The sequence below is a fragment of the Microcaecilia unicolor genome, chromosome 11 (assembly GCF_901765095.1).
Source record: "Microcaecilia unicolor chromosome 11, aMicUni1.1, whole genome shotgun sequence".
In the NCBI taxonomy this organism is placed as follows: Eukaryota; Metazoa; Chordata; class Amphibia; order Gymnophiona; family Siphonopidae; genus Microcaecilia; species Microcaecilia unicolor.
In genome coordinates, this window is record NC_044041.1 from 91,249,303 (window position 1) to 91,276,702 (window position 27,400).

Consider the following 27,400-nt stretch of genomic DNA (forward strand, 5'->3'; position numbering starts at 1 on the left):
GTCCACCGAACCACCAGGTCCTTATATGTTTTGGGGGGTGGGGGGGTCTGGGGTCCACCGGATCATCAGGGCTTTTCACTGCCAGCAGCACCGATCTCCCCTATTCATCCCCTGCTTGGCACAACCCTAACGCCAACTCCAAGCTGGCATAGGGTTTGCTGCAGGAGGAGTGCCCTTGTTTGATGCAGTGCCCCCTGAGCATTGGGGAGGAATGTGGGAGGCCCTCTTTTGCAGGCATTTGCATGCTCATTGTGCCTAGAACTGGCGAGCTCGTTGTTTGACGTGCTTGTCGGCTCTGAGCATTCAGCGGGAGCAAATGCGGCGCTAGTTCGGTGCCCGCATTTGCTTCTGAGCATCGGGGCCTAATTGCTTTTCTGTATCAACCCATATTAAGGAAACAGGATTAAAATGAATGATGTGTTGGTATGTTACTCCTCAGATGTTGTAAAAGAGGAGATTAGTGGCTGATCCTTCTTGTTGGAGACACTATGGAGGCGTTGGTTCTCTGTTTCACATGTAGTGGGAGTGCCCAATAATTGATTCCTTCTGACATTCAGTTCAATCTTTGTTTACTACCATGACTGGCTGTAACATTGAGGGGCCCTTTTATTAAGCCATGTAAGGCTCTATGCGCACCTAACGCACGCCAAAATGGAGTTACTGCCCAGCTACCACATGGCTCTTGCAGTAATTTCATTTTTGGCATGCGTCCGATACACGCAGCTAAAAAATAATTTTTATTTTTGGCCATGCACCAAGTGGCATTTGGCGCGCGTAGGTCATTTCCGCCCGGTTACTGCGTGAGACTTTACTGCTAGGTCAATGGCTCGCGGTAAGGTCGCAGGCCCAAAATGGGCATGCAGCAATTTTGATTTTGATGCACGTCCATTTTCGGCAAAAATTTTAAAAAGCCATTTTTTACAGGTGCACTGAAAAATGATTCTGCGCACGCCCAAAACCCTCACCTACACTCCCGCAAGCCATTTGTCAGCGCACCTTAATAAAAGGACCAATGAGTTTACAAGAGAACTATAGGGCCCTTCTACTAAACCTCACTAGCGATTTCCATAGAGACCAAATGTGATAGGATAGTGGTCAGCAGGGTTTTGGTAGCTAGCAAAGGAGCCTTAGTAGGGCCATTGGCAGCACTTGTATTAGCTAAATAGTCAAGTGAATACACAGAGGCAGGCTGAAGGATTGGTTTTCTTGACATTTGTATGGAAATGGCTTGTTCTGCTCCTGCAGGAAGTTGTGTACAGGCTATGCATAAGCTACTCTTTCAATCCTTCTAATTTAAGAAGCAGGATACCCTGGGGAGAAGAGAAAGCAAGGGAAGGTTATAAGGTCTGAAGCCTGTTTACTTCAGCTAATAAAATCTAAATTCCAGTGCTAATTGGAAGGCCAGGTCTGGACACTGAGAGGGAGGGGGTTGATAGGTGTGATGGGGGTTCTTGGGCTTTAGCAGAGCAGCCAAGTGGGAAGCAATTTTTATGCAATTTTCAGCACACACACCACATGCACACACACATATGTGTTCTTCTCCTCAACTGTTGCCCAGAGTCACAAGGAGCTGCAGTGGGAGTCAAACCCAGTCCCCCTGGTAATTTACTATTTATTTTATTTATTTATTTCCAAAACTTTTTATTCCTCTCTAACTGACTAGCAGAGCAGAGTGGTGTACAGACTAAAAACAACAAAAAGAATGGAACTCCATTATACACAGAAAAGCATAACATTCATACCAAACAAATAATTAAGGGGTGGTAAAAAGTAGGGTAGGGGAAGGAGACATTTATTCAAAAGGGTCTATAAAACAAAAATGAAAAGAAAAGGGGAAAATGGTTAAATAGCTGGTGTTGATAGTCAGGCAGTCCCTCTGAACACTTGGAGGCAGATGCACTAAAGCTTAATGAGCCTTTAATGACCCTCCAACGAGGAAAATTTGATCCGTTGCATGCATCAAAGGGCTTTTACCGAGGAAGCCAGCAGCTAACGAAAACGGAATGGAGATGAGCAATTAGTGTGAAAACCCCATTGAAACGAGATGCACCAAGCTTTTCCGATTGCCTGTACGCAGGAAAAAGGCAGGAAATGTAACGAGAGGTCCGGACCTCTCGTTAGGACCGCTCTGTGCCAGGAAAAATCGTACAGTGAATAAGCAAACAAACTGTGAGCCAATCCCAGCGTATTAGCACAGCTAAAAGCGCTGTGATTGGTCGAAAGCCCTTTGCATAACATATGTACCAAAAGTATGGGAGCAATTTTTTTTTTTAAATAAAGCTTTATGAAAACGTGTAATAACCACGTCAATATAGTGCGTGCGTATTGCCGTGCTATATAGGCGTCATTATGGCTGCAAGAGGGAGAGAACCTAATTTCTCGGACCTCGATGTCCTGTGGCTGGCACAACTGTTTACAATTAGATGAAAAAGGAAGCAGGAAAATGTAAATAAGCCTGTCTAAAATAAAGTACAGAGACAGGTCGACGGGCCACTCAATAACCCGAGATACTTACTCAGAAAGGGAGTCCATGGCGACCACGTTTTGGCCTGCAGACCCTGCACCTAGCAAAAAAAACAAGTGGGGGTTACGGTATGCACAGTGTGCGAAACAGTAAAAACAAGGAATTTACAAAGGCCATTAAAAACCTGTGCGGAAAAGAAGAGGCCACAGACATTACCTATAGGAGGCTGAGAAAAAGAATAAACACGATGGCCGATGGGAGACAATGAAGGGAGCGTGGGAGGTACACCTGTCTCGAAGCCTGGAAAAAAAAAATTAGGCTACAGTACATACATCTGGATCGTTTAACAAAGAAGTGAGTACAGAACACGTTATTAGAATACTATACTTACTTGCAACTGCACCGTTGGTCGTCCGATGCTGCAATGGACTCCAGGCTGTAAAATTTTTTTGGAAAAGAACACACACATTAGACGAACACTTTAGAACAGAGGGGATATATAATATGTGTTTGTGGATAACATATATGCATGGAAAAATGAAAGAAAATATACCATTTGCAGTGCGATAACCCCAGGCGGAGTCATCGCGCAGTACAGCACGCTGCATCCCCCTGATCTCCTGTTGGAGATCCATAAACATCTGCCGTTGCTGCTGGGAATACGCTCTGGTAAGATTGCACAGTTCGCGCAAAAGAGCGTTGTTCTGGTCCAATAAGGCGTTTGTTTTATCCTCCGCATTCTGCATTTGTGCACAAATGGCAGTTGTGGAATGACGGACACGTTCTGCCACTTTTTCAAGCAGTACGTTTATACCCTCATTCCACTTGCCCTGCCTGTCCCACAACTTGCGTCGTGCCTGCCATTCCTCCGCCGGGGTCCGACAAGGAGGGCCCATGGGCGATTCAATAGAAGAGGATGGGGGGGTGGTTGGGACACCAACGAGGTCTAGTGTCACAGTTTCAGTATCCTCCCCATCCTCTACTCCCACTGTAGGGGTCATCAACAGTACACCTAACAAATACAAAGGAAAAAACCATTACACGGAACATCGAAGACACACAGTCAACGCCGACGTTAAATCTTTGTTGTAAACAGGAAAACAAGTCTGTACTCACGTGCTTCCTCTCCCTCCTGTTGTGTCGCACATGGTGTTGCACACCCTGCTAACCATGTCGAACATCCTGGGACCGGAGGCTCAGTGCCACATGGTGTTGCTGAGAGAAGATATGATAGAGGTATGCCAAAAATGTACATTATAAGCGACTGCTGCCGTAAATTGAAAAAAACAGCAAACAGTGGTCCTACAAAAGGTAGAACACAATAGAAACTGCGATACAATACTTACGTGGAACTGCATCACTGCTACACCAGGAAGGGGAAGAGTTGGAGTGACTTGTACTTTGCAGAACATCACAGGTAGTACTGGAAGGGGCAGAGGGGGGCAGGCTTCTCATCCAGGCTGTTATACATGTCAAAGAACACACGCTTGTAAATGTGGTTGCCATGCTCGAAGGTTCATGACAATAATCATGTAGTTATGTCCCCTACAGCAGCCCACAGAAAATCATCTGTACTCACCACCTTCTGTGTCCTCAGATAATCTTGAATGTTCTAGATGTTCACCTACAAACGAAGACAAATACAAGGTACACCATCACAAACAGGGTCCATACCCAAACACACCACGACTTAAGCACAACAGTAAAATATTCAAGTTCCATACCATCAATTGTATTTTCCGACGTGTCGTCACCAGTGCATAGTCCAACCACCTGTTCACGACCAAGGGTGGCCAACACTGCCTCCTCCAGGGGAGTCATCTGCACGGCACATGGAGGGCCACCACCTGTCCCCTTTCCATGGTTCCACTTGTTCCGAGCCTTGACTTTCACCATACCCCTGAAGTCCTGCCAACGGTGCTTGCACTGCTCTAAAGTGCGTTTCCGCACACCAAGAGCATTCACCTCGTCGACAATCCTCCCCCATATCCTGTTCTTCTGTCCAAGCGTCAACCGGGACTTTTTAAAGAGTTGTCCAAATTCGTCACATACACCGCGAATCAATACTTCAAGCTCTTCCTCCGCAAATTTTGGAGCACGCTTACGCTTGCCATTGACATTAGGGCCCTCAATTGTCTCCTCATCCTCCTCACGCCACGACACATTATCCTGCATTGCTTCATGAACAGAAAAAAATGTAGACCTGAACAGACAACTAGCAGAAAACTCTAATTATACCACATTCATAGGCTGTTTGTAAGGCCATACCTACCTATGCACACTCTGAAAAGAAAAAAATTTTGACGTTAAACAACAAATAGCAGCAAATCGCAATCAATGCATTTCATAAATTCATGTGTGCCTCTTACCTATAACGATTTTTGGGAAAACAAAAAGGATGAAACCACATGTGGCACACACCTTACAAAAGGGAAAAATAATTTATTAACGGCAAATGCAGTGAAATCACGGTTTACAACATCAGACGTCTTACCCACCTTTGTTTTAAAAAATACAACGTTGCACAAAGGAAGGAGAAAAGCGCGAAGAAAAACAAAGCAGGGCAGTAGCCCGGTGATCGCCTAAGCTGCAGCGACGCGATTCCTACACGCTGTGGATGCACGCTGCGGACGCATGTTAATGACGTCAAGATGGGTCGCATATTACCCACGTCGATACCGTGTGCTTTACGAATTTGCAACAGCGCATGCGTTTTCTGCTCCGCTACGAAACTGTCATGCATCCGACTTTTGAATTACGAATCGGAGTTTGCAGGTGGGGTTTCTTGGTGCATTCTTCGCTTTTTTGAAATCGGTAAGTGCTTTAACGATTTAGATTTTTTTACGTTTGGTTGCTGCATCTGCCTCTTGGTCAAAAAGCCAAGTTTTTAAATCAGCCTTAAAGTTTTTGAGGGAAGAATTTCCACATAGAGAGGGAGAGTGTTCCAGATATGTGGAGAAAGAAAGAAGAAAGTGCTATGCCATGTGGATTCGAGATGAGCTAATTTAGCGCTAGGGCCGCAGTGTTCTAGAAGGGCAGTAAGGTATAGTCAGACAGAACAAATAGTCTGGCGTACCAATTTGATAAGCCTTGAACGTAATCAATGCTACTTTATATATTATTCTGTTCTCCATGGGGAGCCAATGATATATTTTTAATAAAAGGGAAATGTGATCTGATCGATCAGCCAAACATAATGACCTTATGGCTGTGTTCTGAAGAGTTTGTAATCTCCGCAGTGTGAAATGTGATAAGCCTGCATAAATAATGTTACAATAATCCAATCAGGAAGTGAAAAAAGAGAGAATCGGTGCATGGAATTTTGTGCTGTCAAACAGATGACAGATTACCCTCAATTGACGGAACACCAGAAAACTAGCCTTAGTTAAGTGTGAAATCTGTGGAAGAAACGTAAGAGAGGAATCAAGTATCACGCCCAAATATCGGAAGTGAGGTACTGGGGTAGTTAATGTCCCAAAAAGAGTAAAAAGGGGTGGAGCTGATAAGGGCGTACCTGAAAACCAAGAGACTACTGCACTAACCATAAGGCTTCTCCTCCACTCCCCTGCCTGTTGGGTGTCCCTCCTCCTCTATACCTTCTGCTGAGTCCCAGGATACCAGAGTTGCTGCTAACTGCCCCAACCTTCTGTTTCTCCCACATGCTATCCCTTCATGAGAATGAGGGCCGATGCACAAAGCTTACCGTGCTTGCAACATTTGCTTTAGACAGGTTATTTAACATCTAATGCACAAAGGGGTTCTGTGTCCGTTTTACCGTTCCCCGTAGTAGCTACCGACAACTCTATGCAAATGCATTATGTGCTCATTAGTATTAAAATGAGCATTCCAAACAATGCACCTACCTGAGTGCCTACCTTTAACGTGCAAAATTTTATGGCAGGTCTGGACCTGTCCTTATCGGGAGCAGTCTGCCTTCTCCCCATAGAAGGCGATCAGTGCAGAGACCCCTGACCTCCCCATTGACACGACCTGACCCCCCCCAGACCGTTAAAAACCTCCCTGGTGGTTCAGTGGACCCCACTCCATCCCAAGCAAAAAATCCTTGATAGTTCAGTGGACCCTCCCTCTCAAGCCCCCCCCCCCCCCCCCACTACCAAAATCTCCATAGTGGTCTAGTGATCCCCTCCCCTCCACATACCTCTCGAGTTGGAGGCAGGCGGGCAGGAGCCTCTGGACCCGCCCTTCTCAAAATAGTGGTGCCTAGCCCCTGCCTTGTGCATCTTGGGATGCACTGGGAGGGGCCAAGCACCATATAAGGAGTTCTTTTTTTCCTATAGTTTATTTTCTCTTGAATTGTTTATTGTAACTTTTGCTTTTTATTCTTGTTTTTCTTTATATTTGTTACTTATATTTATTGCTGATGTTGGACAAACATCTACATAGTAACATAGTAGATGACGGCAGAAAAAGACCTGCACTGTGCATCCAGTCTGCCCAACAAGACAAACTCATATGTGCTACTTTTTGTGTATATCTTACCTAGATTTGTAACTGTCATTTACAGGGCACAGACCGTACAAGTCTGCCCAGCACTATCCCCGCCTCCCAACCACCAGCCCCGCCTCCCACCACCGGCTCTGCCACCCAATCTCGGCTAAGCTCCTGAGGATCCATTTCTTCTGAACAGGATTCCTTTATGTTTATCCCACGCATGTTTGAATTCCGTTACCGTTTTCCTCTCCACCACCTCCCGTGGGAGGGCATTCCAAGCATCTACCACTCTCTCCGTGAAAAAATACTTCCTGACATTTTTCTTGAGTCTGCCCCCCTTCAATCTTATTTCATGCCCTCTAGTTCTGCCGCCTTCCCATCTCCGGAAAAGGTTCATTTGCGGATTAATACCTTTCAAATATTTGAACGTCTGTATCATATCACCCCTGTTTCTCCTTTCCTCCAGGGTATACATGTTCAGGTCAGCAAGTCTCTTCTCATACGTCTTGTAACGCAAATCCCATACCATCCTCGCAGCTTTTCTTTGCACCGCTTCAATTCTTTTTACATCCTTAGCAAGATACGGCCTCCAAAACTGAACACAATACTCCAGGTGGGGCCTCACCAATGACTTATACAGGGGCATTAAAACCTCTTTTCTTCTGCTGGTCACTCCCCTCTCTATACAGCCTAGCAACCTTCTACTTATGGCCACCGCCTTGTCACACTGTTTCGTTGCCTTCAGATCCTCAGATACTATCACCCCAAGATCCCTCTCCCCGTCTGTACGTATCAGACTCTCACCACCTGACCTAACACATACGTCTCCCGTGGATTTCTACTCCCTAAGTGCATCACTTTGCATTTCTTCGCATTGAATTTTAATTGCCAAGCCTTAGACCAATCTTCTAGCTTTTGCAGATCCTTTTTCATGTTTTCTACTCCCTCCCGGGTGTCCACTCTGTTACAAATCTTAGTATTATCCGCAAAAAGTCAAACTTTAACTTCTAACCCTTCGGCACTGTCACTCACATATATATTGAACAGAATCGGCCCCAGCACCGATCCCTGAGGCACTCCACTAGTCACCTTTCCCTCCGAGCGAATTCCATTCACCACCACCCTCTGGCATCTGTCCGTCAACCAGTTCCTAATCCAGTTCACCACTTCGGATCCGTCTTCAGCCCGTCAAGTTTATTTAAGAGCCTCCTATGGGGAACCGTGTCAAAAGCTTTGCTGAAATCTGTAAACCACTTAGATATCTCTCTGATAATGAAATGGTATTATATCAAATGGTGAATAAATTTAAACTTCTCCAGCCAACCCCCTCATGTTTCTCCCAACATGCTATCTGTTCACAATGTGAACTTCACAGAAGGACAGACAGAAAGGGAAAGGGTGAAGTTAGATGCAGAGCAGAAGACAATTGCTTTACTGGTTCTCCAGCCCTTCCCCTCCAGTTTCCTGCAAGCTGTCTGGGGGGAGGAGATGGTTTAAAAAATAGATATTGGGAATGGATCTCAGGATTTCCACCTTAAATAAGATCCTCCAGATGGACTGATTTTTGCTTAGACTGCACTAATTACACTAAGGAATAGATTCAGTAAATCGTGCCAAAAAATCAGCTTGGAAAAAATTATGCATTGAGCGCTATTCTATAAAGGGTGTCCACACTTTATAGAGTAGAGCCTAAGCGCTTAATCCTCACTGAAACTAGGTGTAAATGTCGGCGCCTAAATTAGGTGTGGATGAGGCATATTCTATAAAAATGCATGCAACTCATAGGAACACCCCTGAAATGCCCCTAAACACACCGCCTTGAAATTACGCACTATAGGAGTTATGCGCGCAACGTTATAGAATACGATGTGTAGTGCTTTAGAAATGTTAAATAGTAGTAGTAGTAGATGTGTGCATAACTCCCAATTAAGGCCAATTATTGTCAATAATTTGTGTTAGCAGCCAATTATTGGCGCTGATTGGCTCATTAATCAAGTTGCATGAGCAAATCGTCTATGTGTGCTGATTTGTGCGTGCAACTTTAGTTGCCATATATAAGAATCCAGGAGTAACCTATCTAGTGCAGGGATGTATTGCAACAAAACTACTTCAGCCTCTTTCCTTTGGGGTAAAACCTGGATCCTCCTAATCTAAATGATTCTACTACTACTAATAGCATTTGTATAGCGCTACCAGACACGCAGCGCTGAACACTTGACATAGAGAGACAGTCCCTGCTCGAAGAGCTTTAAAGGTGTTGCACAGATCCAGTTTACCTGTAAAGAAAGGAACAAAGGCAACAACGCCTGGAAGATAAATACTTTATACAGAGAGCACTGGTTCTCAACCTGCCCTTGGGCCACACCCAAGCTAATAAGGTTTTCAGGATATCCCAGATGAATATGCATAAGATAGATTTGCACGCATGTATGCAAATCTATCTCACTGACTTGGTGAGTCCCAGGACTAGACTGAAAACCCCTGCATAACATCCAACACCAGTCCTCCTCCATTAACTTAAGTAGAAACTAAAGGAGATGCAAATTGCGCATGTCCAGCCGCTGCCACTAGAGGGCGCAAAGAGTAGGGAGTGCCCCGCGCTGCCAATGTCTTAGGGGCTTTAGCGAGGATTTCCGCTAAACAAAGAACAAATATTACTTTTATCAAAGGTGGATAACGAGCTGGAAAAGTCTGGCTCGTGCATGCGCGGTTTTTCACTGCAGAGACGTAAAAGGTTTTCCCTCCCGTTCCGTGGCAGAGGCGCCAGACGCGCGTCGCGCTCGAGAAAGCGCACGAGCCCGTAGTAGGCTCGCGTGTTGTGAATGTTGGAGCATGCGGCAACCTCCTGTTATATTTTTAATTAATAATGCTTAAGATTTGTCAATTATTTTCCTTATTTATGTCTTGGATATGCTTTGGGCTCTCACTTTGGCGCCCGAACAGGGACGCCAAAGTGAGAGCCCAAAGCATATCCAAGACATAAATAAGGAAAATAATTGACAAATCTTAAGCATTATTAATTAAAAATATAACAGGAGGTTGCCGCATGCTCCAACCGTGGCTGCACGTGCCTCAAACTTGTGGCGGGAGCGGGGCTTGTCCAGGGGCTGTAAAGTGTAGGAGATGGGAGGATGGGATTATAATTTCCGGCAAAGACAGTCTGCAGTAATCACAGCCGTTGCCAGTGATCAAGCCAAGTGGTAGGACATGGGGAAATGGACTTGCTGGAGACAGGGTTCGGGGGAGAAAAGCGCTGGACTCGGTGAGGGGGGGGGATTGGAAGCTGTGTGGAGAGGGAGAGATGTGCTGGCCATTGGGTCTGAAGGGAGCTGGGAATGTGCAGGCCATTGGGCGGGGGGGGGGAATTGGGGTGTGCTGACCATTGGGAGGGGGAGGTGTGGTGGACATTGGTGGTGGGGAGGGGAAACTGGGAGATGGAGGTGTGCTCACCATTGGGAGGGGGGCTAGGGAGATGGAGATGTGCTATACTTGCTGGGAAAGTGGGGATGAGAGAGAGAGAGAGAGAGAGCATGCGGATGTAATGGAAGAGGGGAAGCACAGGAGGAGAAACACAAGACCTATGGAGGGAAAGAGGGAGATATGCTGCTGGACTGTGTGTGTGGGGGGGAATAGGAGAGAGAAGGGGAGAAATGCTGGACCCAGGGTGGGATGCAGGAGGAAGGAAAGGGAAAACGGGGCATAGGGAAGAGAAGCTGGGCATGGAGTAATTATAAGGACAGGAATACAGAGGGGCAATGATGGAAAAGGGGTGGTATAGGGCGAGAGGAGGGATGCTGAATATAAGTTGAGGAAAGGGGACACAGAGGAGAGATCCCAGACAGGACAGATACTGGCATGGAGAGAAAAGAAGTGTCAAATGTATAGGAGACCTGTAAAGACAAAAGAACTGAAAAACTGAAGAGACACTTGGACCAAATCGAAACAGTAATGGAATTCAAAAATTCATGGGATAAACATAAAGGAATCCTGTTTAGAAGGAATGGATCTGAGGAAAGGGGGAGTAGGAGGAGTAGGCTCTTGAACAACACTAGTAGGCGACGTAGATTAGGAACAATCTCTTTTTTTAAATATACACTCGACTCAACACAGCCGTGTTTCGGCGCTACAGACGCCTTCTTCAGGAGTCTTGTGGTATATAAATATACGAATATTAAGCTCAAAGAGAATGAAAGTAAGGCTTCTGCTACAATTGTAATCCACTGCCGATGCAGGAAAAAAAGCTAGGCGTATTCAATTGCACTTCTGTGAAGTCAAAAAGGAATGGATCCACAGAAGCATAGCTGAGATTGGGTGGCAACACTGGAAATTGGGAAGCAAAGCCAGTGCTAGGCAGACTTCTATGGTCTGTGCACTGAAAATGGCAAGGACAAATCAAGGTCAGGTATACATATAAAGTATCACATACCATGTGTAATGAGTTTATCGTGTCAGGGCAGGCACAACACGGTAAGCAGGGTATGCATGGCAGGGGGGGCGCCAACATTCGAGGGGCGCCAGAAACTGCCATGCTTACCCAGCGCTACACTACAGCCTTCCCAAGAAGACCTATCTTGATGCTTGAAGGCCGCCCTGGTGGTGTGGCGGCTGCGGGGGCAGGAAAGAATCCCACTTTTTCCTGCTCTCTGCTGCCTCCTCCCTTTGCTCTTCTGTGCCATGGGTAGTGCCACCGTATTTTCAAAATGGCAGCCGAGGCTTCCAGCGGCAGTCTCCGATATCTTGCATTTCAGTTTCTGTTTCTAGTATTGCCGTATATCCAAGTCTGACCTGAGATTTACAGTTTTTTACCTTCATATCTCTATGGCTGATCTGTGGTCAATTATTTTATATTTAATGAGGCTGTGTCTGTGTTCTGTGTGTATGACCTTAGATCTTAAATTAAAAAATTCTTGTCATTGGGAGGGGGCGGAGTTGGGCATGGGTGGGGCTAGGCAGGGGGGCCCCACCGAACTGAAGGCCCTGCAATTGCTATGACCGGCCCCGAGATATTCTTACCATTTTTAGTTATGAGTGAGGGTATTTATTTATTGCATTTGTATCCCACATTTTCCCACCTATTTGCAGGCTCAATGTGGCTTACAGAGTTTTATTAACATTGTTGCTCCAGGATATCAGATACAGTTAGTATTGTGCAGAGATTAAGTAGGGAAGAGAGAAGAAGGAAGGGAATGATTAGGGTAGTTAAAGAAAGTGGGCTTTCATAACTGAGTAGGTTGGTGAGGTGGATTAGTGAGGTTATCGGTTATCGGTTCTCATTGTAGGCTTTGTTGAAGAGGTATGTCTTCAGAGATTTGCGAAAGATGGTTATTTCGTTGATTGTTTTCAGGTCTGTAGGTAGTGCATTCCATAACTGCGTGCTCATGTAAGAGAAGGTAGTGACATGCATCAGCTTGTATTTTAGTCCTTTACAGCTGGGGAAGTGCAGGTTGAGAAATTTGCGGGATGATCTTGTGGCGTTTCTGGGGGGGTAGGTCCACGAGGTTTAGCATGTATATTGGGGCGTCTGCGTGAATGATTTTGTGTACAATCGTGCAGATCTTGAATGCAATTCTTTCCTTAAGTGGGAGCCAGTGAAGTTTCTCTCTTAAGGGTTTTGCACTTTCATATTTGGTCTTTCCAAATATGAGTCTGGCTGCAGTATTCTGGGCAGTTTGCAGTTTTTTGATAGTCTGTTCTTTACAGCCAGCGTACAGTGTGTTGCAGTAGTCCAGATGACTTATTACCATTGATTGTACTAGGGTACGGAAGATGTATCTCGGGAAGAAAGGTTTTACTCTTTTGAGTTTCCACGTGGAGTAGAACATCCTTTTCGTCGTGTTTTTCACATGGGCATCAAGAGTGAGGTTTCGATCAATGGTGACTCCCAAGAATTTTCAAGTTTTGTGAGACAGGAAGAGAACAGTATGGTGTGATTATGGTGGAGAAAGTTTTTGTGTTATATTGTGAGGTGAGCACAAGACATTGTGTTTTTTCTGCGTTAAGTTTTAGTTGGAATGCATCTGCCCATGTGTGCATTGTTTGGAGGCTTTGGTTGATCTCGTTGGTGATTTCATTTAGATCATGTTTGAACGGGATGTAGATTGTGACGTCATCTGCATATATGTAGGGGTTGAGGTTTTGGTTGGCTAGAAGTTTGGCTAAAGGTATCATCATTAGGTTGAATAAGGTTGGTGAGAGGGGGGATCCTTGGGGGACTCCACATTCTTTGTCCATGGGGGTGATCTGTCTGCGTTTGTTGTTACTTGGTATGATCTTGTGGTCAGGAATCCTTTTAACCATTTGAGAACTGTGCCTCCTACTCCGAAGTAACATAGTAACATAGTAGATGACGGCAGAAAAAGACCTGCACGGTCCATCCAGTCTGCCCAACAAGATAACTCATATTTGCTGCTTTTTGTGTATACCCTGCTTTGATTTGTACCTGTGCTCTTCAGGGCACAGACCGTATAAGTCTGCCCCGCACTATCCCCGCCTCCCAACCACCAGCCCCACCTCCCAACCACCGGCTCTGGCACAGGCACAGACTGTATAAGTCTGCCCAGCACTATCCTCACCTCCCCACCACCAGCCCTGCCTCCCAACCACCGTCTCTGGCACAGACCATACAAGTCTGTCCAGCACTATCCCCGCCTCCCAACCACCAGTCCCGCTTCCCACCACCGGCTCTGGCACAGACCGTATAAGTCTGCCCAGCCCTATCCCCGCCTCCCAACCACCAGCCCCGCCTCCCGATCTTGACTAAGCTCCCGAGGATCCATTCCTTCGGCACAGGATTCCTTTATGCTTATCCCACGCATGTTTGAATTCCGTTACCATTTTCATTTCCACCACCTCCCGCGGGAGGGCATTCCAAGCATCCACTACTCTCTCCGTGAAAAAATACTTCCTGACATTTTTCTTGAGTCTGCCCCCCTTCAATCTCATTTCATGTCCTCTCGTTCTACCACCTTCCTATATGTAATAGTATTTCATGATTAACCATGTCAAAGGCACTGGACATGTCGAATTGTAAGAGGAGTATGTTGTTACCAGTTGCAATTGCTTGTTTGAATGAGTTCATTGCGGACACTAGAACAGTTTCGGTGCTATGATTTGAACGAAATCCTGATTGGGATTCGTGTAGGATTGAGTGTTTAGTTAGGTATTCAGTAAGTTGTTTCGTCACTATGCCTTCCATGATTTTGGTTATAAGTGGAATAGATGCTACTGGGCGATAGTTGGTTAGGTCCATTGTGCTTTTTTTTTAGCATCTTTTGGTAGTGGAGTGAGTAGGATGTTTCCTTTATCCATGGGAAAGAGCCCATTTTGAAGCCTGTGATTTACGTGGTTTGTGAGGTCTTTTTGAATTGTTTGGGTACAGCTCTTATTAGACTATTAGGGCAGATGTCTAATTTGCTTTGCGATTTGGCGTATTTTCCGAGCCAATGTGAGATTTCATTTGATGAGATCGTGTCAAAGTTGGTCCATGATCGATCAGCTGGGTATTCCCCGGGTTTTGGGTCTAGACATTCAAGTATGTTTGTGTAGTCCGTTATATTGGTGGGTATCATGAGTCTGAGCTTTATGATTTTTTCCTTGAAGTGTTTTGAAAGATTGGTTGCTGATGGGGTATCTGTGTTGTTGGAGGCAGTCGTAGTAGTGTTTAGGAGATTGTTTACGAGTGAGAAGAGTTTGTGTGTATCCTTGTAGTTTGGTCCTATTTTGGTTTTGTAATATGTCTTTTTAGTTTGTCTGATAGTGTATTTGTATTTTCTTTGTAATTGTTTCCAGTCTTTGAGTGTGTTTTCATCTTTTTTCTTGCTCCATGCTCTTTCTAGTCTTCTTACCTGTGTTTTTAGTTCCTTCAATTCTTCGCTAAACCATGGTATTGAGTTTTTTTCTATGTGAGGTTCTGGTTTGAAGTGGCGCTATATTGTCTAGTATTGCTCTGCATCTGTTATTCCATTCTTGAAGAAATTGGGGTGAGTCTGTAGGTGTTGTCCATTCGTTGGTGTAGAAATGTTGCCAGAATATTAGTGGGTCAATTTTGTCTCTCGTAGTATAGGTTTGTTGTTTTTGTTTTTGTTGTGTCTTTTTTGTTCTCCAGTGGAGGGAGAGGTTTACACTATAGTGATCGGACCATGGCCTGGCTGTCCATTTTGTGTCTATTAGTGTGAGATTTGGTTCGGATGAGAATTTGTGGGTGATGATGTCTAGTGTATGTCCTTTGTTATGGGTGGGTTGCGTGTTTGGCCAGAGGTAACCAGAGGGAAGCAGTCATGGGACTGGCTCAGGATGGCTGGACTGTTCTGTTTCTAGTGCTTTGCTTGCTTAATTAACCTTTTCCATTGATTATCCAGTTAAGCACCTTCCAGTGTTTCTGGTGACCTATCTGGAGCCCCTGTGGTTCATTGGCAGACCCCCCCCCCCCTCCCCTAGCCCTTCCCATTTAGGCTATCCACCCTCCTTGAGAAGCAAGATGTGTAACCCTTTGACCAAGACAGGGTTTTATCTATTTACTGATGCTTTGTAACAAAAACAAATTTAAAAAAAGGCAGATGTGATGATAGAAGCCTGACTGCCTCTTTCTCCTTCACCTCCCCCACCAACAAAGAAGCATCTGCTCTGCTATAGTGTTCCTCAGGGGCCACTATTTCTCCTGGTAAAGCAACTTTTGTGATCTATAGAAGAGGTAAAACTGTCATTGTACATGCAGACTAAGCAAGTATCATCTGTTCTTAAATTGCAGGCTAAGAAGAATACGGAGGGTAAATAAAAGAATTCCAAGATGAGGCGGAGTCGGACCATGTCCTTTCTGACCATGGAGGTACTGTAAATCATTCTCAGCAGAAACAGGCTGTGGTTTTGTCATCTGGCATTGTTTTCAATCATGTTCAAATTATGTTGTGGAAGTTCAGTGTCAAACTGGAAATAGGAAATACTACATAATCTAAGTAAGCTACCTCTTCCTTGGGCAAACCTGTTTTATTTCACATTAGGGCCTAGGTTTCATTTCAGGATCAAACATTGTTTGGCCCAGAGCTGGTTTGGGGATGCTGAGACACTGTTTGTCATCCCTGGGGACACAGAGTAGAAGCCATTACTTAGCATCAACTAGTGGCTAGATTTAAGGTTCATGTTAACCAGGTTCTGTGGCTGAGGATTCAGTCTGGGGAAGATGCCTTGAGAGAAAATCCTTGGGGAATAATGGTGAAGGCTAGTGGTACTGTAGCCCAGAAAGAGCTGTTTTCAATTAGAGCTGGAAGCCTAAAGGAGCAGGAGGAAATATGACCATCTCTGGGAAAAAGTATCTAAAGTCTCTGGAAACAAAAAATTAGGCTTTAATGAACTCTGTTGGAGCAAACAATTTGTAATATAATAGTCAAACCCCATCCATTTATGTGAAAAATAAAAAAAGTCAGAGAAGTTTAAAGCATGTAATATTTGCAGATTGCTCATGGACCCATGACATGAAAAATCAATCATTCTCAACATTTTGGATCCGCTACTTTAGTCACCTTTTCTCAGAGATGGTCACAAATTGGCCAGAATCTTGCTCCTCCCACAGATTCTCCAGAGTTTGTTAATTTGTATATTTGTTCATAGGATTAATCAGATGTCACCAGGTCAATACGGACGGTATGAGCCAGTCCTTGTTTTGCCCTACTGTATTTATGGTCCTGCAGTTGGTTTCTGATGTCTTAGGAAAACTGGATCTATGAATTCGGGGAGGTATGGGGAGGGGGGTAAAGATGAGTTTAAAACCAGGACTCGTAAACCAGTCATTTATTGAGAGGAAAGTTAGTACAAAAATGCCTGATCAGTGGAAGATTCCAAGTTGTAGATTAGGTAGGGTTACCAGACATCCACAATTTTGGGAGATTGTCCCCAGTTTCATACCCTTGTTCCCAACTCCTTGTTTGGCAACCATCTGTCCCCAGTTTTAGTAGTGGAGACAGAGGTGCTGTATTGGTAGTTTGCCATTGTCCTGCCTGTCTCCCTTCACATGGTCCTGCTTCCTCCACCCCCCAACCTCCCTTTGCGGTGCCTTTCCTCAATTGTCAGCATTGCAAGTACAGTGGTAAAATGCAGAGCCTCCACACAAGTTTGCTGTGTGTCTCTGCTGGGTCCGCCTTCATGGCAACAGGAAGTGTATGTCAGAGGGTGCAGGACCCAGTAGAGAGGCATAAGGCAAAATTCTATATATGGTGCCCAAAAAAGTGCTATTCTGTAAGTCATGCTTAAAGTTAGGCACGGTTTATAGAGTAGCGCTTTTGTCTGAGAATCACGTCTAACTTTAGGTGCGGCCATTTGCACCAACTGAAATAAAGTGCAAATGTACGCACCTAAATTAATTTTAGGAATGCCCCTATTCTGCCCATATACCTCCCATTTCCATGCCCCCTTTTTCAGATCGTTCGTAAATGCCAATTAAATCTAATTAGTGCCAATAATTGTTTGTTAAAAAGCCAATTATTGGTGCTAATTAGCTCAGTCAATTAAATTATGCACACAGGGGCCCTTTTAATAAGCCGTGGCAAAAAGTGGCCTGTGGCAGTGTGGGCGTGTCTTTTGGGTGCACGCCAGGCCATTTTTTGCCAGGTCCTGGAAAAAGTGCCTTTTTAAAGGGCCCAGGAAACTGACGTACGGCAAAATAAAAACCAGCACACATCCATTTCGGCCTGAGACTTTACCGTCATCCATTGACTTAGCGGTAAGATCTCGCACGCTACCTGGGCAGTGGGCATACAGTGCACACACACTGCCATTTACCACCGGGTAAGCGCCACCGGTTGGTGCGTGGCAAATTCACAATTACTGCCTGGGGCACGAGGTGGCCAGGCGGTAATGCTGATTTGGCGCATAGGCCCTTACGCACCTTTGTTAAAGGGCCCCACAAATTGGGTGCACGTCCAAATTTGTGCATGCAATTTTGACGATTTTTATAGAATTAGGAGGATAATGTGCTTGAGTGGAGGCTGTGCAACACACAGCTGTACTTTTTTCTTTTTTAAGTTCAAACAATTTTCATTGAATTTTCAAATAAAGAGAACAGTGGCTGAATTAGCCAGTACAATCAGAACAGTAACAATAATTACCATCCTGGAAATCACAATTAACCATGTCAATTCAATAATGATATATGTTGTGAACAATGAGCATGAGTAATGACATAATTAGAAAAATACAAAAATAAACCAAATGGAAAAAAGAAAATAGTGAAGGATAAAATGATGACAATGACAAAAACCCAACAATGAAATATTCATACTCGCATTTCTAAATATTGTTTCACAGGTTTCCATAGAGGTTTTATCTTGCGGACCCTGTTGGTTTTTCAGATGCTTTAACTTTTTATTTTTACTGTTTTTGTCCTGCAAATGACAAGATGGATTCGAATAGGCTTTGACGGCAACTCCTGTAGTTGAAACAACAAAGAAAGACCATGATCAAGTATATAATATCATGTTCATTGTTGATTAAATCTAGAATTGAGAATGAATGAGACTGCTGGGTAGACTGGATGGACCGTTCAGGTCTTTATCTGCCGTCACTCACACTTACTATGTATTTATATACGTGGCATACAATATGCCACCAAAATGTTTCATTTGAAGCGGTTGCGTTTTCCATGGTCCCAAAATCATTTGAAGAGCAATTGAAAGAAGTAAATTGAGTAAAATATTGTGATCATCTTCTAAGTTCAGGATGCAGTGATCAAAGAATTTTTTTTACTGCCTGAGCCCTTACAGCCACCTCTCTGGTAGGCAGTAAGGGTTCATGCGCTACTCGTTCGGTAATCTGGCAGCACGAGTACCACCAGGAACGCCCCCGGTGGTAGAAAATAGAAAATTATTATCTACCACAGGAAACTGAGCACGCCAACTTTGGAACTATTGCACTATCCTGGCAGTAGGGTCGATTTGGTAGCCCTACCGAGGCTTAGTAAAAGGGCCCCTTAGTATTTGTTGTCTTATAAAATTCTTTAGAATAAAGGCCTGGTAGCATCATCAAAACAATTGATTTGAGAAGTCAATACCGTTTTAATAGTATCTAATGCTCCCCACTAAGAAAGAAAGAAAGGGGACCATTTAGTTATTACTTCATTAAAAAAATGTTTGTTGATTGAGATAGGAAAGAAATCCGCCAAAGGGCGGAGAACTCTAGACACCCCATGGACAACAACAAAATGAGGTAAAAGTGGGAGGACGACCAAGGATTCCAAAGACTGAAAGGATGTATAATAATAAAGATGTTTATTGAGGTATAAAGACTCGATACAACGTTGTGTTTTGGCCGTTAGACCGGCATCAGAAGTCTATAATCAAATTTAAATGCATAGATTATAAAAACAATATATAAATAAATAACATATATATACGCTGAAATATTTAAAAAACATATACCGTATTTTTCGGACTATAAGACGCACCGGACCATAAGACGCACCTAGGTTTTAGAGGAGGGAAATAGGAAAAAAAAATGTTTCCTTTTTCCCAACTCTAAACCTAGGTGCTCCGGTGCGTCTTGTCCGAATCCCGCCCTCCCCCCGGCCCTGTCACCACTTCTCCCTACTCACGCGATCTTCCCTGGTGGTCTAGTGACGTTGGGGCAGGAAAGAGCCCCCTCTTTCCTGCCCAGCGCGCTGCTCTCCATCCTCCTGTATGCATTGCTGCCTGACGGTCTCGGCGAGATTCAAAATGACCGCCGAGAATTGAAGTCTCCCTGAGGCCTGCCCTGCAATCCATATCCATCCATGCCCATCTGTCCCCTCCATTCATCCCTATCCAGCAATTCCCCTCTCTCCATGAGCCCTGCCCTCCCAATCCATGCCCATCCATGCTCTTCTGTCCCCTGCCCCCTCCATTCATCCCTTTCCAGCAATTCCCCTCTCTCCCTGAGCCCTGCCCTCCCAATCCATGCCCATCCATGTTCCTCTGTCACCTGCCCCCTCCATTCATCCCTATCCAGCAATTCCCCTCTCTCCCTGAGCCCTGCCCTGCAATCCATATCCATCCATGCCCATCTGTCCCCTCCATTCATCCTTATCCAGCAATTCCCCTCTCCCTGAGTCCTGCCCTTCCAATCCATGCCCATCCATGCTCCTCTGTCACCTGGCACCTCCATTCATCCCTATCCAGCAATTCCCCTCTCTCCCTGAGGCCTGCCCTGCAATCCATATCCATCCATGCCCATCTGTCCCCTCCATTCATCCCTATCCAGCAATTCCCCTCTCTCCCTGAGTCCTGCCCTCACAATTCATGCCCATCCATGCTCCTCTGTCCCCTGCCCCCTCCATTCATCCTTTTCCAGCAAGTCCCCTCTCTCCCTTCCATGACCCCCCCTCGCATCCATGCTCCTCTCTCTCCCATGTCCCAGCCTGGGTCGCCCTCTTCCCCCCCCTTCGCATCCATGCCCCCCCCCCCCTTCGCATCCATGCTGTAGTTTCTCCCCTGCCCTCCCGCTCCCATTGTTCTTCTTTACTGGCCACCCTCTTCTCTCCCCTCAACATCCCTTTTTGTTTTTTTTCTTCTTTTAAATTTACCTCCGTGGCGGTTCCGGCAGCGAAGCGTCAGGGAAGGAGGCGGCGCTCCCGACGTCTAGCTTTCCCTTCGCTGTGTTCCGCCTTCTTTTGACGTCATCCTTGACGTCAGAAGAAGGCGGAACATAGCGAAGGGAAGGCTAGACGTCGGGAGCGCCGCCTCCTTCCCTGACGCTTCGCTGCTGGATTTGTTTTTTTTTTTTTTCCGCCCTCGACGTCATGACGTTTGACGCTGAGGGCGGGGCAGAGACGGCTGGCTGGCTTGAAGGCTTCACACCACGAATCCACGAACCCTTCAGCCTGGGAGTGATGTCAGATGGCTTCATGGCTTCAGAACGTTGTCCTCAGAACGTTGAGGGTGCGTTTTATTATATTAGATATACTTAAATATTTTAATTGTAATGGGATGATCTAAAGTTCTGAGGAAAGAGTCTATCGTATCTATATTAAGATTGAATTTTAATTGAAAAAGAGTATCAAAAAAAGTAACCTATGAATTTTCTGTATCTATTTGAGAGGCACATATTTTTGAGTTGCTATTTTTAATGGAGGAAATTTGAGTCTTACTACATTTACCTTTTAAGTATTTAGGGGCCCTTTTATTAAAGGATTGCCGTTCGGTAACCCGGAACTACCACCGGCCCAATATGGGTGCCAGCTGTAGTTCTACCCCCAGTGTCCCCCATTTCCGCCGCTAGCAGAAATATTGAAAAAATATTTCTGTAGGGGTGTTAGCTGGTGGTAATTGCTGCCCGGTTACCACCAGGTTAGCGTAGAAGCCCTTACCACCACCTCAGTGGGTAGCGGTAAGTGCTCCCCCCAAATTGGTCATGTGGTAAGTGTGAACTTACCGCATGTCCATTTCATTTTTGGCTATTTTCACCCGTTGTGGTAAAAGGAGCCTCAGCAAAAATGGCTGCCGCTGCTAATGCAGGACCCCTTTTACCGCAGCTTAGTAAAAGGCCCCTTTGATAATAAATGACTAGCTTGATCTCCAATATATTTACCAGAATTTTGAATAAAAATTTCTTGACTGGCCATTTTAGTAGCCAATTTTTCATATTGATATTCAGTTATAAATAGTTCTTTAAGTGTTGTTGATAAAGAGGATGTTTGATGTTTAGCTTTAAAAAAAGCTTCTAAAAATTTAATTTTATCTTCAAGTATTTTAAATTCAAGATTATCAAGTTTTGTTTTCTTAGACGTATAACTGATTATTTCTCTTCTAAGGGTGGTTTTAAATGTTTCCCAGAATAATACAGCATCGTAGTCAGTAGGAGGATTGTATAGTAAGAAATCTTTAGTAAAATTTTCAACTTGTTGAAAAAAATCAGGGTCAAGTAGAAGGTCATTATTAAATCTCTATTGAGATTTCCTGGATAAGTCTATACCTAGATGTAATGTCAAAGATATAGCAGCATGATCAGAGGCAGCCACATCCAATATCAAAGTTTTGGATGTTAAAAAGAAATCTATTTTGGTATATGTATTGTGAGGAGCAGAGTAAAATGTATAGTCTCTACCAGTGGGATTAAGTATCCACCATGGTCAGCGAGATTTAGATTGGAAATGAGGTTATGTAGCTCTCTCCATGAACAAGATTTCCCTCATTTTGAAGACGACTGTCTATCTAAATTTAAATCTAAAGGGAGATAAATCACCAGCTACAACAGAACAGCAGTAATTATTTTCAAGCAAAAATTGAGACAGTTCTCTGAAGAAATCAGGGTTGTCTATATTAGGAGCATAAACATTAAAAAATAGGTGTTTAACATTATTAATATAGCCTAATACAGCTATCCGTCTACCTTCTATTGACACTTTTTGAGATTCAAGTAAAAAAGGAAATGTTTTGCTAAATAGTATAGAAACACCTGCTTTCTTATGAAATGCAGGAGAATAAACATGAGTAGAGAACCAAGGAAATTGTATTTTAAGACATTCTGGTGCAGGTAAATGAGTTTCTTGTAACATTTTAATATCAGGGTTTTGTTTTTTGATATAAGTAAAGATTTTCTTCCTTTTCACTGGGTGGTTTAAACTATTGACATTCAAAGATAAAATGATAGCATTAGCCATAATCAAAGGGATCTAAAAATAAAAATGAAAAATGAATTTCATCATTGGGTATAAAATAGAGTCTCCAGTAAGCCAAGTGAAAGGTATATCACAGGAACAATAAATGAAATTGTAAAACTACACCATCGGATGTGTAATGCATAATGGGTGAGAGAGATATGATATGAAGAGGCATAGAGGGGGGCCTCAGCCATTAAATGGATTCAAGAGCCAAAAACAATCAAAAGAAAAATATGTATCAGTAGTATACCTTCACCAGCATTTGTCAAAGCATATTCAGATAGGTGGCCACGCCCACTTCTGGTCACATCAGCCAGAGTCGAGGATACGCCCAAACCCTGCCCACTCTCCTGCCAAACCCTGCCCATTCCCTGCCCCACCCCATTGAATGACATCACCATATCCCCACCCGCATCCCTCCTCTTTTGCATAACCACCTCTAGCCCTGCCTTATTTGCATAGCCCCACCCAAGCCATATCCGTTTGTGCATAACAATGCCCCAAATCGCATCCCTTTCAGTGATATCACACATCATACCCACACCCATTTCCCAAGATGGCAGCACGTACTGGACACACCACATCACGTCTTGTTTCACACTATTCGCCACTATCTTGGATGGGGGGGGTCACATGACAGGAAGTGATGTCAAAGAAGCGCCAATCACCGCTCTTTAAAGCCTTGGAGGAATGTGTGCAGCGTAACATTTTTTTTTCTCACATGAAAGAAAATAGGCATTTTTAGCCTTCAGACTGTTTCTTTATTTTTCTTTCAAAAGTATATATTGCTGTTTTAACTCACAGCTCTAACAATTTTAAGTCCTTTAAAGTGGAGTAACAGAGACAGCTTACTGCACTGATCCCTGTCTCCAAGTGCTTGGTATCCCCCCTCCTCTCATCAGCAGCAGATAGCCCCACACAAACCCCTCTTCCCCCCCCCCACCCCCCCCGGCAGTCCTTCCCCACAAGCTGCCCCCTCCATCAACCCAACCGGCTGCAGTCAGACAGACGTAGGTCACGTGAATAAAAGGTAGGGGTTGGAAAAAAGATCGTGTAAATGAATAGAATGAAATATATTTTAGTGACTGGAAAAGTAAAGATAAATAAAGCATTTTTTTCTTTTTAAACAAAAATAATTCCCGAACAATGCTCTATTTTGCTCAAACAGTGTTCATCTAAGAAGCATACAATTTTTAAAAAGTTAAGTAGTTTTTGAGCACATTACACAAAAAGTGTGGACTTAATCAGTAACCATAAGGCAGTGTGGTAAAAATTTGAACCAAAACCCATTTATCATATACAACCCTTTGAATATTTTTAAGTACATGACTTTCAGTGAGTCAGCGGGCCTTATTTCTGGCAATCCCTTTTTGCTGGATGGATATTTTTGTTCGTTCAGCCTCTGGCGCCCCTGGATCGTAATCTATTACTATCTCATTTTGACTGCAAGGATTTATCTTTTCGCTGTTGAGTGTGATTCCTTTTACCTTCAGATGGGTCTCTCTGCTGGATATCCTATTTCCGTATTTTTTAGGGCTGGCCGAGACAAACTCTGTGATATGCTCACCCTTAGGGATCTCACTTGCTAATTCACCTAAATAATCTCCCCAAAACGGGTTTCACGTACCCTCCTTGCTCACAAAAATCACACTGTCTGTGTCGTGATAAAGACAGTGTTCTCGTTAAGCGTCAAGGACCCTGTACAACTCTAGCCGGGCATGAGCAGTTATAAAAGAGGCTATGAAGATATTAGTGTTACCCGGTAGTGCTGGGGGTTGTAACAGACCTGTACAAAGTGTTCTCGATAGCCACATTATCAGAAAAAAGTGGGTTATAACGTGTCTTTCCTCCTCTGATGCAATTTCCTGTGGGTGGGATGCAGCAGGGGGAAGACCCAGGGGCTGGACGAAGGCAGCCTGTCATGCTTCTAGGAACCGTCATAAACTTTACAGCACCACAAGGGAGTGAGAGAGGTGAGGGAACACTACCGGACCTGCAGGATGGGGGACAGATGAGCGGGAAAGGGAACTTGACTGGGTGTGGTGGGGGGGGGGGGGGGGGGAGATGCCAAACCTGGGGGGGAGGGGCACTGGATGTGATAGGGGAAGGCACTGCCAAAGCAAGTTGGCTCAGGGCCCCACTATCCCTTGAGCTGGCCCTGAGTGAGAGGAACATGAACTCCCTTTACTACCAGGCCCTGAGAAGTAACCCAAAACTTTGCAACTAGACACTAAAACTACATTTACCCTACCTATGAAAAGTCAGTACTGCAAATATTCTAGAACAACAGAACACCTTCAGTTGGAATATGAGAACAACCCTGTACAGAATCTACATGTTAAAAGACTCCTCTGCAGTTAGGAAAGGAAAACAGACTGTCACAAAGTGAAAAAAAAAAAGATTCTACAGGTTAGAAACAAATTCCTTGAAATTGGAAACCCAAGAAACCAGATTGTGAGCAATGGAGTCCTGAAAAAATGAGAAACAAAGGGGCCCTTTTACTAAGCTGCACTAAAAGGTGGCCTGCAGTATCAGTAGCTCAGGGCTTTCCCGTGCGCCGAGACCACTTTTAGTGTGGCTGTAAAATGGCCTCAATTTCTATTTACCCATTGATGGCCACGCGCTAATTTCCCAATTAGCGCGTGAGCCCTTACCGCCACCTATTTACTAGGCAGTAAGGGCTTACGCGCTAACACCGCACCAGTCGGACAGCATGGGTCGATTTACCCATGCGACCTGATTACTGCAGGGCAGCCTACTCTCTGCCTCCAAACAGGTCCCCCCCCCCCCCCCATGCTAAAAAATAAAACTTATTTTTTACCGAGTGGGTAGTGTGTGCTGATACCAGAACTACCATGGGATGCCTGGGGGGAGGGGATTGCTTTGAGAATTGATTATTGTATAAATCTGTACATTTCCACAGCATGCTTGAATTTAACCACAAGTCCAGGGTTTCAGCTTGCCATGGTATGTCAGAATTTATTTGCATTTAAAAATAGAGTTGCCCCCCTAGCTCAGTATCACTGCTGGCCCCTTTCTCTGCTGCTTTTCATGAAGTGCCTTAAGATATTGAGTGGGTTGCATAAGAGAAATGCTGTAGCCAAACAGAACTGATCTGATTATAGTAATTTTTCAAGCCCTTTGGTCTCTGAATGTCACCATGGGGGAAGTGGGATGGAGAATGTATGGCTTAATTAAAAACCTGAATTTCAGTTTTCACTCTTATGAAATGTTCACTAGCTCTGAAAGGCTGTGTCCAGCTCACAGGGACTTCTGGCATGGTGCTGTGATGGGGAGAAGAGAGCTGAATTTTAAAATCCAATTTGCCTGATGTGTTTGGGCTAAGGGGCATGTTGACAGATGGGATTTTTCTGATTTCTTATTATTGGTTGAGGCTCGGAAAACGATTGTGGATGTTGCCTCTGTGCTTTGTAGGTTTTCCTGGTAGCACCATTCTGCCAATGAGAGTTTTGATTTTCCCTGTTAAGTAAAGGTAATGATGGGACCGGATTGGTATCATACCATCAGCACTTACGGTAGTGTTCCCACCTCACCCATGCCATGTGAACAAGCTGATCCAGTCCTGTTTTGCCCCCATCCCAGTGGCGTAGCTACGTGGGGCCTGAGGGGGCCTGGGCCCCCATAGATTCCAGCCTGGACCCCCTCCCTGCGAACCCGCCCCCGCCGCCGCCTACCTTCGCTTTTGCTGGCGGGGGACCCCAATCCCCGCCAGCCGACATCCTCTCTGTCCTGCTGCAGTGAAAAAAGTCTTCATCCTGCTGTTGCATGCTGACATCCTGTACGTTGTACGTGCAGGACGTCAGACTCAGAGAACAACTTTGTTCTCTGAGTCTGACGTCCTGCACGTACAACGTGCAGGACGTCAGCATGCAACAGCAGGAAGAAGACTTTTTTCACTGCAGTAGGATGGAGAGGACCTCGGCTGGCGGGGATTGGGGTCCCCCGCCAGCAAAAGCAAAGGTAGGCGGCAGCGGGGGAGGGTTCGTGGTGGGAGAGGGGTCGGCAAAGAAGTGGGGGGGCGGTGCCAGGGGGGGCTAAAATGTGCCCCCTCCCCTCGGGCAAACTAAGGACTGGATCTGCATGTTGTTTTTGCATGCCAATACTAATGCTCAGACATACAAAATCATGTTTCCCTTGTTTTACCAAGTAGGTACCATTGATAGAAAAGGAAGCTAGATGCTAGTTGTACAGTGAACGTATCCATCCCGAATAGGTAGCGGATATACCCATGTTGTCTCCTTCTCCCTGCTCAATGGCTCAAAATGGAACATTCCAACTGCTGTTCTATTACTCTGCCAGCTAAATAGCAGCTATACGAAACAATAGAGTTTGAAGGGTATATGAGCCTCCCAATATGTCTGAGTGGCTGAGTACCTCCTTCCTCCTCCTACCTTATGACTTAATGATCTTAGATGAAGGAAGTTTAGGGAGAACTGAGTTGGGAGGCCCGTATTCAAATTTTACATTATGAGCCCACATATAATTAAAAAAAATATATCAATTGATCTGGTTGTACCACAGAAAGGCAGTATATCAAATCCCCTACTTTTTACCCTTTATTTTCTCATGTTGTAAAAACCATATGATTTTTGGCTTTCATCCATGCCAGCTGGTCAAGCCTTATATGAAAATGTTGACAATATTGGAGTAGTGATGCCAGATGGACTGAGTATATGGCTTGCCCAGAGGAGATTATTGTAATTGGAAGACACATGTTACTAAAAAAGTTTAATTAAATTGATATTTTGGTTGAAATGTCTGTTGTTGAGGCACACATTTGTAAGGGGGAGTCAACTCTTTTAACCAACTTTGAAATCTAGTGGATCATTCTGTTGAGAATTATA

At 44.6% G+C, this 27,400-nt stretch overlaps 1 protein-coding gene across 1 annotated transcript in view; it reads left to right on the top strand.

The window, feature by feature from the left end:
• PDE4C (phosphodiesterase 4C) overlaps window positions 1–27,400 on the top strand; it is an 838,284-nt gene that overhangs the window by 86,949 nt on the left and 723,935 nt on the right. The window contains exon 2 of the mRNA XM_030217807.1: window positions 15,663–15,740. Coding sequence (XP_030073667.1) covers window positions 15,702–15,740 — 39 coding nt within the window. The 5' untranslated portion in view covers window positions 15,663–15,701. The remainder of the gene's footprint in view (window positions 1–15,662; window positions 15,741–27,400) is intronic.